This window comes from Tamandua tetradactyla, chromosome 1 (genome assembly GCF_023851605.1).
Source record: "Tamandua tetradactyla isolate mTamTet1 chromosome 1, mTamTet1.pri, whole genome shotgun sequence".
Classification (NCBI taxonomy): domain Eukaryota; kingdom Metazoa; phylum Chordata; class Mammalia; order Pilosa; family Myrmecophagidae; genus Tamandua; species Tamandua tetradactyla.
In genome coordinates, this window is record NC_135327.1 from 123,713,082 (window position 1) to 123,728,530 (window position 15,449).

General features: G+C 36.3%; 1 protein-coding gene across 4 annotated transcripts in view; it reads left to right on the forward strand.

Moving 5' to 3' along the window:
• Window positions 1-15,449, forward strand: part of LOC143652387 (calaxin-like) — a 29,880-nt gene that overhangs the window by 3,922 nt on the left and 10,509 nt on the right. For 3 of the 4 annotated variants that reach the window (XM_077123988.1, XM_077123981.1, XM_077123993.1), the window contains exon 2: window positions 4,462-4,617. The exons of the other annotated variant lie outside the window; for it this stretch is intronic. In XM_077123988.1, coding sequence (XP_076980103.1) covers window positions 4,462-4,617 — 156 coding nt within the window. The remainder of the gene's footprint in view (window positions 1-4,461; window positions 4,618-15,449) is intronic. 4 annotated transcript variants of the gene reach the window in all.

Genomic DNA, 15,449 nt, shown 5'->3' on the forward strand with positions numbered 1-15,449 from the left:
AGAATGTTTTTCATTCTAGTGTTCAGTGTAACTTCTATTTAGTGATTTTCATACTACTCTCTAGAACTGCACTGTCCAATATGTAGCCGCTAGTCATGTGGCTATTTAAGTAAAATTAAAAATTCAGTTTCTTGGCCACTAGCCACATTTCAGGTGGGTGGTCACCACTGAACTGGACAGCAAAGACTAAGAACATTTCTATAGTCTCAAAGTACAGTTGGACAACACAGCTTTACAGTCACATGTAATTAATCCAGTCCCTTTTCCAAATAATAACCCTTAATCTAGTGAAGAGACCGGTCAATAATCTCCCTATTATAAATGGAATTGTGAAAGTAGTCTAGGATACAGAGAAAGGAAGTGGTCTAAGGTGTAAAAAGGGCTAAGGGAAGGCTTTTCTAAGCAGGTGTTGTCTGAGACCATTTAGGAACATGAACTGTTCAGGAAACTGAAAATATGTTTAAAAGATAAGACATGGTGTTTTAGGGACTGTTAGTTCAGTATTGGTGGAATGTAAGGAAGAGGCAAAGATTTGAGAGTTGGGCAAAGGCTACTAATAATAGAAAGTCTGTATTCCACAGAGTTGCTCTATTTTTCTTTTTCCTATAGGCAGTGGAGATAGTGATGAGGTTTTTTTTGATATAGAATGCTCACTTGGGCAGTAGCATGGAAGGGTATTAAAGGTAGCTGTAATGGATCAGTTTTAAGAGCACTGCAACCTGTGCAGCCTCATGGCCCCATTCTTGTTTTAATATTCTGTTGTCACTGAATTTAAAATAATTTGTTAACAAGGGACCTGCATCTTCATTTTGCACTGAGCTTTGCAAATTATATAGCTGATTCTATGTACCTCTTACTCAAACTGTGGTAGGGTTAGTATCTCCACCATCAGAAACACCAATAGTTTATGTTGAAAATGCAGATTTCTGAATTGTAAAAGTCTCTGGAAATGGAGCCAAGGATCCAAATTTTGGAGTCTAGATACTCTCAGACACACTGAAGTTTGAGGATTCCTGACTAGCCATAGTTTTTACACTTTTATAAAATAATGAGCTTTTTTTTAGCTAAGTGATTTTTAAACTATTCTCAGTAGGTTTCATGTTTGATTCAACTGATAATTTTGGAATCTAGAAGTAATTTTGGATCCTCTCACCCAGCATATTTCTTAATTTCTCCAATTTCGCATTCTCTAAATTTGACAGGTACTCCGATTTATAAATTGTTGATAAATACTTGTCATGTATTTATTCACCAGACATAAATTGAGAGCCTACCACTGTGCTAGGCACTGCTGGATACTGAATCGATAGTAACATGTTAAATAGCATCTTTTGAAAAAGTGTTCAATCAGCTGTATGTAATCTTTCATCCTGCATTTTTATTTCTTGACTGCAAGAATATCATGAGTTTTTTTCAGACGCCTTGCTAAAATCGAAATACTTAAACCACATTTCTGTGATCCACTCCTACCAGAGGGAGGAAATAAATTAAATCTAGTGTGATTGCCCTTGTGAATCCATGAGTTCTTCCCTAAATTTTTTTTGTAAGTTTTTAATGCAACTGATCATCTTTCCAGCACTTGGCATAGGAACAGTTCAAGTTCCAATAGTCCAGTGCTTGCCACTCACTCTCTTTCTTTGTGAGACAAATAACACGTGTGTATACGTGGGTTAGTATACTTATTTCCTAGGATGCCTGCTGAGAGGGTGTAGAATCAGTGACAGGAACCAGGGCTCCTTAGAGAAAAGGCTGATCAGGGAAAATACAAAATGAGTCTAGAGCATCATGTAGTTCCAGGAAGTGAGGAAGTGGTAAAAAAGCAAAAGAACAGGTATATGTCAAAGAAATATTTTTAAACATGAGAGTGCTCAATGGCCAAAGCTGGAGAAATTTAAGCAGCAAAATAACAGTATTGGATATACCCATAGCATGAAATATATGTGAGTCCATAGTGATATGAATAAATGATTTAATAAATAAATGGAGGACAATGGGATATATCTTCATTACGGAAGAGTTCTAAATATGTATTGATACCCCGTCCAGGAAGTAGAGGTTAATTCTCCTGAGCGTATGTACGATGCACTTACATCATTTCAAAAGAGTAGGGTGGAAAGGAAAAAAATAGTAACTACACTGGAGAAACCCAGCAGACTGAACATGTAGTCAAGGTTAAAATCACCAGTGATATGTTGATTTCATGTGCCCTTGATAGGGTTTGATGAGAATGGTATTTTATCTTCGTGGTATTCTTCCCCAAAACACAGCCAGCCTAATACGAAAAATATTAATTAGACAAACCCAAATTGGGGAACAGTCTACAAAATATGTGACCAGCACTCTTCAAAGACTAAAAAACTCAGATTGGAAAAGACATGACAAACTGAACAAATAAGATTGGATCCTAGAACAAAAGTACGTAAGTGGAAAAACTGGTGAAATCTGAACTAAGTCTAGGTAATGTTAATGTACCAATGTTAATTTTTTAGTTTTGAGAAGTGTACCATACGTAAGATAAACAGTAGGGAACTATACTATCTTTGCAGCACTTCTATAAACCTGAGCTTGTTTTGTAATCAAGTTTAATAAAACCATAATAATGTGTCCTCCTTTAGCATCTCAATCCATATTCCCAATACCCATGATTTCTCCAAATATCATGAAGTGACCATATGTGTAAGGCCTTTATATACCATGAGATGTGAGTTATAAAACTCAGAAAGATTACCTGTTAAAGATTTATCTAAAATCCTTGTCAGCTTTCTTTCAGAGCAGCTCCTGACTCTTAAAACCTCATTTTCCTTAGGCTTTGATTTTCACACCACTGTCAGTAGCATTTCCATTCAGACCATGATTCTTCTCCATCAGAGTTGATGAGGATTACTGTAGACAAGCATTAGCTTACTATTCTGTCCATTCAGTGCACCTACTGATTTTCTTTTTTCTTCATAGTTTAAAAGCTTTTCTAAGTTTCTGTCCCTTTATGACTTCTCTTAATGGCCCATTTTCCTCTAGTCTGGGCCATTCATACTTTACCTTGTTTGTGGGTCTCTCCTACTGAAATTTGAGCTCATCAGGGAATACACTGTATAGCGTCTTTTCCTGGGCTTTTTTACATCCTAGTTTCATTTGCTGTTTTTCTATTACTAAAATTCTAGCCTCTGGAATTACGTCTTAGTCTTAGGGTGAGGGACAGTGTGCCAATTTGAAGCTATTACGTATCCCAGAAAAGCCATGTCCTTTAATCCTCATTCAGTATTGATGGGTGGAATCTTTTTGATTGTTTCCATGGAGATATGACCCACCCAATTGTGAGTGGTAACTTTTGATTGGATGGTTTCCATGGAGATATGTCTCTACTCATTCAAGATGGAGTTGCTTACTGGAGCCCTTTGAGAGGGAACCATTTTGGAAAAAGCTTCCGAGTCAACGGACAGAGCCCTGTGAAAGGGAACGAAGAGAAAGCTAGCAGATGTTACCATGTGCCTTTCCTGCTGAGAAAGAAACCCTGAACATCCTTGACCTTATTGAACCAAGGCATCTTTCTGTGGATACCTCAATTTGGACATTTTCACGGCCTTAGTTCTATAAACTTATAACTTAATAAATTCCCCCATTTTTTTATTAATTAAAGAAAAAAAAAGAAATTAACACAACATTTAGAAATCAATCCAGCAAAATTGTCCTTCAAAAATGAGGGAGAAATTAAAACATTCTCAGACAAAAAGTCACTGAGAGAATTTGTGACCAAGAGACCAGCTCTGCAAGAAATACTAAAGGGAGCACTAGAGTCAGATATGAAAAGACAGAAGAGAGAGGTATGGAGAAGAGTGTAGGAAGAAGGAAAATCAGATATGATGTACATAATACAAAAGGCAAAATGGTAGAGGAAAATATTATCCAAACAGTAATAACACTAAATGTTAATGGACTGAATTCTCCAATCGAAATTCCCCCTTTTTAAAAGCCATTCCATTTCAGGTATATCGCATTCTGGCTTTTGCAAACTAAAACAGATGGGTACTGTGCACCTAATAGGGCATGTTCAACCTCAAACCCAACTCCACCTCTTTAATGATATTGTTCCCACTCCCTGGAATTCTCCACTTATTACTCACCCCAACACAATTCTTAGTATATTAATACATATTCTTCAAGGCCCATTCAAAGACAGCATGAAAATGGCTTAACTACTCTTTCCCATGTTGATTTATCTTTCCTCATATGTCTTTGGTGGTGACCATTATATTACATAATTTATCAATTATATACTTCCTTAAGAGACGTGAGTGAAGCCCACCTTAATTGTATAAGCTCTTGAGTGAAAAATCATATTTTTTGTATCTCTAGAGCACCTAGCATTGTAGGAACAAAACAGCTACCTAGTAAAGTATATTGAATTGTGTTGACAAAATCGGTGATTTAATCTAAGTTGTAATTATTTGTCTTTTCATTTGACAGTCAAAAAAAGTGAAGTAGAGTGTCTCATAAGGCTTTTTGACAGCTTGGTAGGAAAAACTCATGAGAAAGTTGATAAGATTGGGCTAGATCGTAATGAATTTCGAGGGATCTTGCACAGCGTATTTGGAATGACTGATGATATGCTGATGAATAGAGGTAAGAAGTCATAAGAGACTGAAATGGGTCAGGCTGAGTTATAGCAAATATGTTATATATAGTAAATATATAGAGAATTTTTTGTTAAATTTTGTTGAAGACTTTCAATGTCAAACTAGAAAGGCATTATTCTGATAGTGCTACCAATAAAAAGCAGCATTGGTTAGATTTGTAAGAATGGTTTTTAACACAAGCTCATAATTTTGTATCTCATGGCTTTACAGTTTTGAGAGATAAGTAATGAACTAAATAGGCTAGTAGTATTGTTTCCTAACATTCTTTTTTCTTTATTAGAGAAGTTGTGGATTTACAGAACAATCATGTATAAAATATAGGATTCCTATATACCACTTACTAACACCTTGCATTGTTGTGGAACATTTGTAACAAGCAGTATTTTCTTATTTTCTAAAAGATAAGCATATGACTTTTAATCATGATATGTTTGGATTTACATGCTTATAGACATGTAAATGATTAAATGCCTTTTTCCTCATAACAATCTATCAGTGCAAAAAATGTTAATGATTCTTTGAAAAATTGAAAAGACAAGATCTTATATTGGTTTCAGTAATGAGTTTTTAAATTTTATTTTTTTGTACATTTATATATACCATTAACATTTCCATTTTAACTATTTGTGTAATTCAGTGGCATTACTTACATTTATGATGCTGTGCTACTATCATCATCACCCATCACCAAAACTTTTTCATCACCCACCACAGAAACTCACTACCCATTAAGAAATAACTCTCCATTCTCCCGCCACCAGCTCCTGGTGACCTCTAATCTTCTGTCTCTGTGAATGTATTATTCATATTCATTATTATGAATTATTCTAGATATTTCATGTAAATGGAATAATACAAGATTTAACCTCTTGTGTCTGGCTCATGCCACTTTATATGATGTCCTCAAGGTTCTTCCATGTTGTAGCATGTATCAGAACTTCATTCCATTGTGTATACGTAACACATTTTGTTTGTACATTCACTTGTTGATAGGCACCTGAGTTGTTTCCTCCTTTTGACTATTGTGAATAATGCTGCTATGCATATTTGGTATATAAATATCTGTTTGAGTCCCTACCTTCCATTCTTAGGGGGTATATACCTAGAGGTGGAATTGCCAGGTCTTAAGGTAGTTCTATGTTTAATTTTTCAAAGGACCACCAAACTGTTTGACAGCACCTGCACCATTTTAGTACCACCAGCAATGCACTACACTTCATGTTTTTCTGCATCATCACCAGCACTTTTGTTATCTTCTGATTTTCAAATAATACCCATTCTAGTGCATGTGAAGTGGTATCTCATTGTGGTTTTACTTCGCACTTCCCTAATGGCTAATGATGTTGAGCATCTTTTCGTATGTTTATTGCCCATTTGTATCTTCTTTGGAGAATTATCTATTCAAGCCTTTTACTCATATTTTAATTGGATTCATTATTTTTTGTTGTTGAGTTGCGGGAGTTCTTTGTATAATCTGGACAGTAAACCCTTACCAGATATATAGTTCACATTTATTTTCTCCCATTCTGTAGGTTTTTTCACTGTCTTGATGCATAAATTTTTGTTTTCATGAAATCTCATTTATCTATTTTTTTTCTTTTGATTTTTGTGCTTTGGGTGTAATATCTAAGAATCCATTGCCTAATACCTGGTCCCTGGAGATTTTCCTGTATATTTTCTTTTAAGATTCTTATGTTTTTAGCTCTTATAGTTAGGTCATTGATCTATTTTTGTTTGTTTTTTTTATTTTTTCCTTTTATTTATTTTATTTCTTCATTGATCTATTTGAGTTAATTTTTATATATAATGTGAGATAGGAAACAAATAAAAAAAATAAGATAATGTGAGATTGGGATTCAACTTCATTTTTTAAAAACTTTTTTGTTGTATAATACAGCATATATACAAAGTAAAGGAAAAAAAAGCAATAGTTTTCAAAGCACTCTTCAAGTAGTTACAGGACAGATCCCAGAGTTTGTCATGGGCTATCATACCATCATCTCAGATTTTTCCTACTAGCTGCTCCAGAACATTGGAGGCTAGAAGGATTAAATATTTTTTATCATCAAAATCTACTTTTTTTTCTTTTTTCTGAAAAATATACATATATTTATAAATATATAAATATATATACACATACAAAAAAGCAATAGATTACAGAACACATTGCAGCAATTAGTTACAGAATAGATTTCAGAGTTTGGTATGGATTACAATTCCACAATTTTAGGTTTTTACTTCTAGCTGCTCTAAGATACTGGAGACTAAAATATCAATATAATGATTCTGCAATCATACTCATTTGTTAAACCCTATTTTCTCTGTATAACTACACCGTTACCTTTCATCTGTCTATCCCAATCTCTAGGGGTATTTGGGCCATGCCCATTCGAACTTTTTCATATTGGAAGAGGCTGTCAGTAATATGTAGTAGGGAGATGAAACTATCTGATGCTTTGGACAAGTTGGGCCCTCTAGGTTTCAGGACCTAACTGGTCCAGGGACCCATCTGGAAGTTGTAGGTTTCTGGAAAGTTACCCTAGTGCATGGAACCTTTGTAGACTCTTATTATTGCCCAAGGTGTTCTTTACAATTGGCTGGAATGCAACTTCATTCTTTTGTATGTGGATATCCAATTTTCCCAGCACCATTTGTTGAAGAGACTATTGTTTCCCCATTGACTGGACATAGCACCCTTGTCAATTATCAATATGCCAAAAATATATGGTTTATTTCTGAACTCTCAGTTCTACTCCATTGATCTACTTGTCCATCCTTGTGCCAGTACCACACTGTTTGGATTACTGTAGCTTTGTAATGTTTTGAAGTCAAGAAACGAGTCCTCCAACTTTGTTCTTTTTGAAGATTGTTTTGGCTATTTAGGTTTCTTTGCCATTCCATGAATATGAGGACTGGATTTTCCATTTCGGCAAAAGAAAAGCTGCTGGGATTTTTTTTTTTTAACTTTTTTAAAATATAATAAACACAAACACTTTTATCATATGATCATTCCATTCTTAATATATAAACAGTAACTCACAGTGTCATCACATAGTTGTATATTCATCATCACAATCACCTCTCAGAACATTTGCATCAATTTCCGAAAAAGAAAAACAGAAAAAAAATCGTACATACCATAACCCTACCTCTCGCCCTCACCAATCACCAGCATTTCAATCTACTAAATTGATTATAACATTTGTTCCCCCTGTTATTTATTTATTTTTAATCCATATGTTGTACTCATCTGTTGATAAGGTAGATAAAAGGAACATCAGACACAAGGTTTTCATAATCACATAGTCACATTGCAAAAGCTGTATCATTATACAATCATCTTCAAGAAACACGGCTACTGGAACACAGCTCTACATTTTCAGGCAGTTCCCTGCAGCGTCTCCATTACACCTTAACTAAAAAGGTGATATCTATATAATGCATAAGAATAACCTCCAGGATAACCTCGACTCTGTTTGGAATCTCTTAGGCATTGACACTTTATTTTGTCTCATTTTGCTCTTCCCCCTTTTGGTCAAGAAGGTTTTCTAAGTCCCTTGATGCTGAGTCCCAGCTCATTCTACGATTTCTGTCCCACATTGCCAGGAAGGTCCACACCCCTGGGAGTCATGTCCCACGTAGCCAGGGGGAGGGAGGTGAGTTTACTTGTTGTGTTGGCTGAGAGTGAGAGGCCACATCTGAGTAACAAAAGAGGTTCTCTTGGGGGTGACTCTTAGGCCTAATTTTAAGTAGACCTGACCTATCCTTTGTGGGGTTAAGTTTCATACGAACAAACCCCAAGATTGGGGACGCAGCCTATTGCTTTGATTGTCCCCACTGCTTGTGAGAATATTATGAATTCTCCACTTGGGGAGTTGAATTTTCCCCCTTTCTTGCCATTCCCCCAAGGGGAGTTTGCAAATACTATTTTATTCACTTTTCAAATCACTCTGGGATTTATTAGGGCATCACTCTGGACAAACCTACAAAATCTTATGCCCTACTCGTGGCTGCATGTACTTGTGTTCAATTAAGCTGTCCACATAAGTTATATTAGTAAATGCACTAGTCAAAATATAAATTTTGTACAAGTAAACATTTTTTGCTTTAGTCTCATGCATAATTTAAAGTTTTAAAATATGAATTAACATCTGTTTTCAACACCCTGCAATATTGACATTCCTTTGTTCTTCCTCATGCAAAAACATTTTTCAATTTGTACATTTAGTCACTATCATTACACACTCTAGGCATTCCTGGATTATTCCATCTCAGTCTTCATCGTCTATCTTTCCTTCTGACTTCATTTGTGCCCACAGGCCTCCTCCATTTGTCATTCTCACATTCAGCTTCATTCAGTTTTCTAACATTATTATATTACAGCTAGGTGGTATTGTGTATCCATTTCTGAATTTTTACATTCAGTTTGTTGCACAGGCTGTATCCCTTCGGCTCCAATTACCCAATATCTACCCTATTTCTATCTCCTGATGGTCTCTGTTCCCAACTGAAATTCCCCAAGTTCATTCACTAATGTGAGTTCATACCAGTGAGACCAAATAAAAGGACTGTATTTGTCCTTTTGTTTTGGCTAATCTCCCTCAGCATAATGTCCTCAAGGTCTATCCATGTTGTTACATACTTCATAACTTTATTCTGTCTTACAGCTGCATAATATTCCATTGTATGTATATACCACAGTTTGTTTAACCACTCATCTGTTGATGGACATTTTGGCTGTTTCCATTTCTTCACAATTGTAAATAATGCTGCTATAAACATTGGTGTGCAAATGTCCATTTGTGTCCTTCCCCTCATGTCCTCTGAGAAGATACCTAGCAATGGTATTGCTGGATCATATGGCAATTCTATATTTAGCTTCCTGAGGAACCACCCAACTGCCGTCCATAGCGGTTGAACCATTTGACATTCCCATCAACAGTGGATAAGTGTGCCTCTTTCTCCACATCCTCACCAGCACTTGCGTTTTCTGTTTTATTGATGATGGCCATTCTGATGGGTGTGAGATGATATATCATTGTGGGTTTTTTTTTTTTTTGCATTTCCTAATAGCCAGGGAAGTTGAGCATCTTTTCATGTGTCTTTTGGTCATTTGTATTTCCTCTTCTGAGAAGTGTCTGTTCATGTCATTTCCCATTTTGTAATTGGGTTGTCTGTCCTGTTGTTGTTGAGTTGAACAATTGCTTTGTATATTTCTCTTGATATATAGACCTTTATCTGATATATCATTTCCAAATATTGTCTCCCATTGTATAGGCTGTCTTTTTACTTTCTTGACAAAGTTCTTGAATGCACAAAAGTGTTTTAATTTTGCGGAGTTCCCATTTCTTTCTTTCTTTCTTTAGTGTTGGTGCTTTGGGTGTAAGGTCTAGGAAACCACCTAGTATTATAAGATTGATAAGATATTTCCATACATTTTCTTCTAAAAGTTTTATGGTCTTAGAGCTAATGTTTAGGTCTTTCATCCATTTTGAGTTAATTTTTGTATAGGGTGTGAGATATAGATCTTCTTTCATTCTCTTGCATTGGATATCCAGTTCTCTAGGCACCATTTATTGAAGAGACTGTTCTGTCTCAGGTGTGTTGGCTTGTCTGCCTTATCAAAGATCAATTGTCCGTAGATGAGAGGGTCTATATCTGAACACTATTCATTTCCATTGGTCAGTATATCTATCTTTATGCCAGTATCATGCTGTTTTGATGACTGTAGCTTTGTGATATGCCTTAAAGTCAGGTAGCATGAGCTCTCCAACTTCATTTTTCTTTATCAGGATATTTTTAGCTATTCGGAGCACCCTGCCCTTCCAGATAAATTTTGTTATTGGTTTTTCTTTTCTGAAAAGTAAGTTTTTGGGATTTTAATTGGTATTGCATTGAATCTGTAATCAGTTTAGGTAGAATTGACATCTTAACTATATTTAGACTTCCAATCCATGAATACATATGCCCTTCCATTTATTTAGGTCTTCTGTGATTTCCTTTAGCAATTTCTTGTAGTTTTCTTTGTATAGGTCTTTTGTCTCTTTAGGTAGATTTATTCCTAAATATTTTATTCTTTTGGTTGCAATTGTAAATGGAATTCTTTTCTTGATTTCCCCCTCAGATTGTTCATTACTTGTGTATAGAAATACTACAAATTTTTGAGTGTTGATCTTGTAACCTGCCACTTTGCTGTACTCATTTATTAGCTCTAGTAGTTTTGCTGTGTATTTTGGGGGGGTTTTGACATATAGTATCATATCATCTGCAGTGAGTATTTTACTTCTTCCTTTCCTATTTTGATGCCTTGTACTTCTTTTTCTTGTCTAATTGCTCTGGCTAGAACATCCAACATAATGTTTAATAACAATGGTGATAGTGGACATCCTTGTGTTGTTCCTGATCTTAGAGGGAAAGTTTTCAGTTTTTCCCCATTGAGGATGATGTTAGCTGTGGGTTTTTCATACATTCCCTTTATCATGTTGAGGAAATTCCCTTCTATTCCTATCCTTCGGAGTGTTTTCAACAAGAAAGGATGTTCAATTTTGTCAGATGCCTTTTCTGCATCAATCGAGATGATCATGTGGTTTTTCTGCTTTGACTTGTTGATATGGTGTATTACGTTAATTGATTTTCTTATGTTGAACCATCCTTGCATACCTGGGATGAATCCTACTTGGTCATAGTGTATAATTCTTTTAATATGCTGATGGATTTGATTTGCAAGAAATTTGTTAAGGATTTTTGCATCTATATTCATTAGAGAGATTGGTCTGTAGCTTTCTTTTCTTGTAATATCTTTGTCTGGCTTTGTTATAAGGGTGATGTTGGCTTCATAGAATGAGTTAGGTAGCCTTCCCTTCTCTTCAAATTTTTTTTTTTTTTAAAGAGTTTGAGCAGGATTGGTACTAATTCTTTCTTGAATGTTTGGTAGAATTCACATGTGAAGCCATCTGGTCCTGGACTTTTCTTCTGGGGGAGCTTCATTGAATTAATGACTAATTCAGTTTCTTTACTTCTGATTGGTTTGTTGAGGTCATCTATTTCTTCTTGAGTCAATGCTGGTTGTTCATGTCTTTCTAGAAAGTTGTCCATTTCATCTACATTGTCTAGTTTATTAGCATAAAGTTGTTCATAGTATCCTGTCATTACCTCCTTTATTTTTGCAGGGTCAGTGACTATGTCTCCTCTTCCATTTCTGATTTTATTCATTTGCATTCTCTCTCTTCTTCTTTTTGTCACCCTCTCTAAGGTTCCATCAATCTTATTGATTTTCTCATAGAACCAGCTTCTGGTTTTGTTGATTTTCTCAATTGTTTTCATGTTCTCAATTTTATTTATTTCTGCTCTAATCTTCATTATTTCTTTCCTTTTGCTTGCTTTGGGGTTAGTTTGGTGTTCTTCTCTAGTTCTTCTAACTAGACAGTTATTTCCTTGATTTTTTGCCCTTCTTTTTTGATATAGGCATTCAGGGCAATAAATTTCCCTCTTGGCACTGTCTTTGCTGCATTGCATAAATTTTGATATGTTGTGTTTTCGTTTTCATTTGCCTTGAGGTATTTACTGATTTCTCTTGTAATTTCTTCCATGACCCACTGGTTGTTTAAGAGTGTTTTGTTGAGGCTCCAGATATTTGTGAATTTTCTGGCACTCAGCCTATTATTGATTTCCAACTTCATTCGTTTATTATCTGAGAAAGTGTTTTGTATGATTCCAGTCTTTTTAAATCTATTGAGGCTTGCTTTGTGACCCAGCATATGGTCTGTCCTTTAGAATGATCCATGAGCACTTGAGAAAAAGGTGTATACTGCTGTTGGAGGGTGTAATGTTCTATAAATGTCTGTTAAGTCTAGCTCATTTATTGTATAATTCAAATTCTCTGTTTCTTTGTTGATCCTCTGTCTAGATGTTCTGTCCATTGATGAGAGTGGGGAATTGAAGTCTCCAACCCTTATGGTAGATATGTCTATTTCTCTTTTCAGTGTTTGCCTCATGTATTTTGGAGTACTCTGGCTTGTGCATAAATATTTATGATTGCTATGTGTTCTTGTTGAATTGTTTCTTTTATTAATACATAGTTTCCTTCTTTGTCTCTTTTAACTGTTTACATTTAAAGTCTGATTTGTTGGATATTAGTATAGCTACTCCTGCTCTTTTCTGATTGTTATTTGCATGAAATATCTTTTGCCCACCATTCACTTTCAACCTATGTTTATTCTTGGGTCTAAGATGTGTTTCCTGTAGACAATATATAGATAGGTCCTGCGTTTAATCCATCCTGCCAGTCTATGTCTTTTGATATAGATTTGGGGAGTTTAATCCATTATTACTTAGTGTTATTACTGTACAGGTAGTATTTTCTTCTACCATTTTGCCTTTTGGATTTTATATTTCACATCTAATTTTTCTTATTTTTACCTTTACTGATAGTCTACACTTCTACACTTTTCTCCACACCTCTCTCTCCTGTCTTTTCCTATCTGTCTCTAGTACTCCCTTTAGCATTTCTTGCAGAGCCAGTCTCTTGGTCACAAATTCTCTCAGTGATCTTTTTGCCTGAAAATGTTTTAATTTCCCCCTCAATTTTGAAGGACCATTTTGCTGGATATAGAATTCTTGGTTGGCAGTTTTTGTCTTTTAGTAACTTAAATATATTATCCCACTGTCTTCTCACCTCCATGGTTTCTGCTGAGAAATCTATCCATAGTCTTATGGGGTTTCCCTTGTATGTGAGGGATTGTTTTTCTCTTGCTGCTTTCAAGATTCTCTCTTTCTCTTTGACCTCTGCATTCTGATTAGTAAGTGTCTTGGAGTACATCTATTTGGATCTATTCTGTTTGGGGTACACTGTACTTCTTGGATAAAATGTAATTTTAAGTCTTTCTTAAGAGTTGGGAAATTTTCTGTGATAATTTCCTCCTTAATTTTTCTCCTACTTTTCCCTTCTCTTCTCCTTCTGGGACACCCTGAACACGTATATTCATGTGCTTCATATTGTCATTCAGTTCCCTGAGTCCCTGCTCATACTTTTCCATTCTTTTCCCTATATTTTCTTTTGCTTGTCAGATTTCAGATGTCCCATCCTCCGGTTCAGTAATCCTATCTTCTGTCTCTTGAAATCTAACACTGAAGTTTTCCATTGTATTTTTCATCTCTTCTCCTGTGCCTTTCATTCCCATAAGTTCTGTGATTTGTTTTTTCAGACTTTAAATTTCTTCTTTTTGTTCATTCCTTGCCTTCTTTATATCCTCCCTCAATTCATTGATTTCATTTTTGATGAGGTTTTCCATGTCTGTTCAAACATTCTGAATTGTTTCAACTCCTGTATCTCATGTGAATTGTTGGTTCTTTCCTTTGACAGGGCCATAGCTTTAATTTTCCTAGTATGGTGTGTTATTTTTTGCTGACATCTAGCCATTTAATTATCTTAATTAGTTTATTCTGTATATTGTTTTCGCTTTTTTACCTAGGATTTTCTTGCTGGATGAATTTGTTGTCTATCTATTCTTTGACATTCAGTTTAGCTTATTCTAGACCTGTAGCTTAGGTGTTGTTTAACAGATCAGAATTTATCTGTTCTTGTTTTGTTTCTTGCCCTGCGTATATGGTGCCTTTTTTCCCCCTTTATGAAGGTCTACTTAGGTATTATAGACCCCAGCCAGATTCCCCCAGATCAAGCTGGCCTCCACTCAGAAGGAGTCACCTGCATCGGTTTTTCCTGACAGGAAGACCCAGCAGGTTGAAAGGCTTTCCTATGAAGCCTCTGAACTCTGTGTTTTTCGTATCCTGCCCAGTATGTGGCGCTCATCTACCTGCGGTTCCCACCAGCATTAGGCAATGTTGTACCTTTAACTTCAGCAGACTATCCCTGCTGGGGGCATGGTTGAGACAGGGGAAGGTTGTAGGCTGGCTTTAATTGCTTCACTTTCCAGACCCTCAGGTCTGAATTCCTTGAGGGAGGGATTCCACCTGAGCTGGGCTCAACCCCTCTCCTGGGGAAGGCACAGGCTCCAGACAAACACTCAAACAAGCTTAATTCTGCCTATGCTTGGGGCAGTTGGAGACTGAGAATCCCTACAGCTATATCCAAAGAGTAGTTAAGCCTTAGAAACACAGCCACGGAAAAGAAAAAGAAAAATCCTTTTCAGAGCAGGAACCCCATTCCTTGGGTTTGCCAATCAAGACCTTAAGTTGGTAGGTTGCTTTGTGTATATGTGCCCCCTCCTTTAGGCCCAGACCCTTTCAAGTATTATGTGCTTCCGATCCAAAAAAACCAACGTTTTTGTTTTTTTTTTTTCTTTTTCTGTCAGGCCTGCCCCCTCTGCACTGGGGCAAAAACCAGCAACCTCAGCTTTTACTCAATGTGCAGCTGCACTGGGGGCCTATTTTTAGTAGTCAGAATTTGTTAATTAATTCCACAATTGGAGCTTGGTTGCGCTCAGCCCCTGCTGCTGGTAAAGTTTCTTTCCTTTCCCCTCTGGGAAGCAGCCTGTGGGGAGGGGCACTGGCCGCTGCGGCTTGGGGAACTCACAGTTCTGGGTGGGTTCACAGCCGGTCCAGCTTGTCCAGACTGGGTATGCTGTGTGTCCAGTCACTGACGTGGCCCCAGCAGTTGTTCTGTACTGTTCCTGGCTATTTATTAGCTGCTCTGGAGGAAGAACTGAATCCTACACCTCACTAAGCTGCCATCTTGGCCCCCAGCTGCTGGAACTTTGTTCAGGATTGTGTTGAATCTGTAGATCGCTTTGGGTAGTATTACAATCTTAACAATATTGAGTCTTCCAATCAATGAACATTGGAAGTCTTTCCAATTATTTA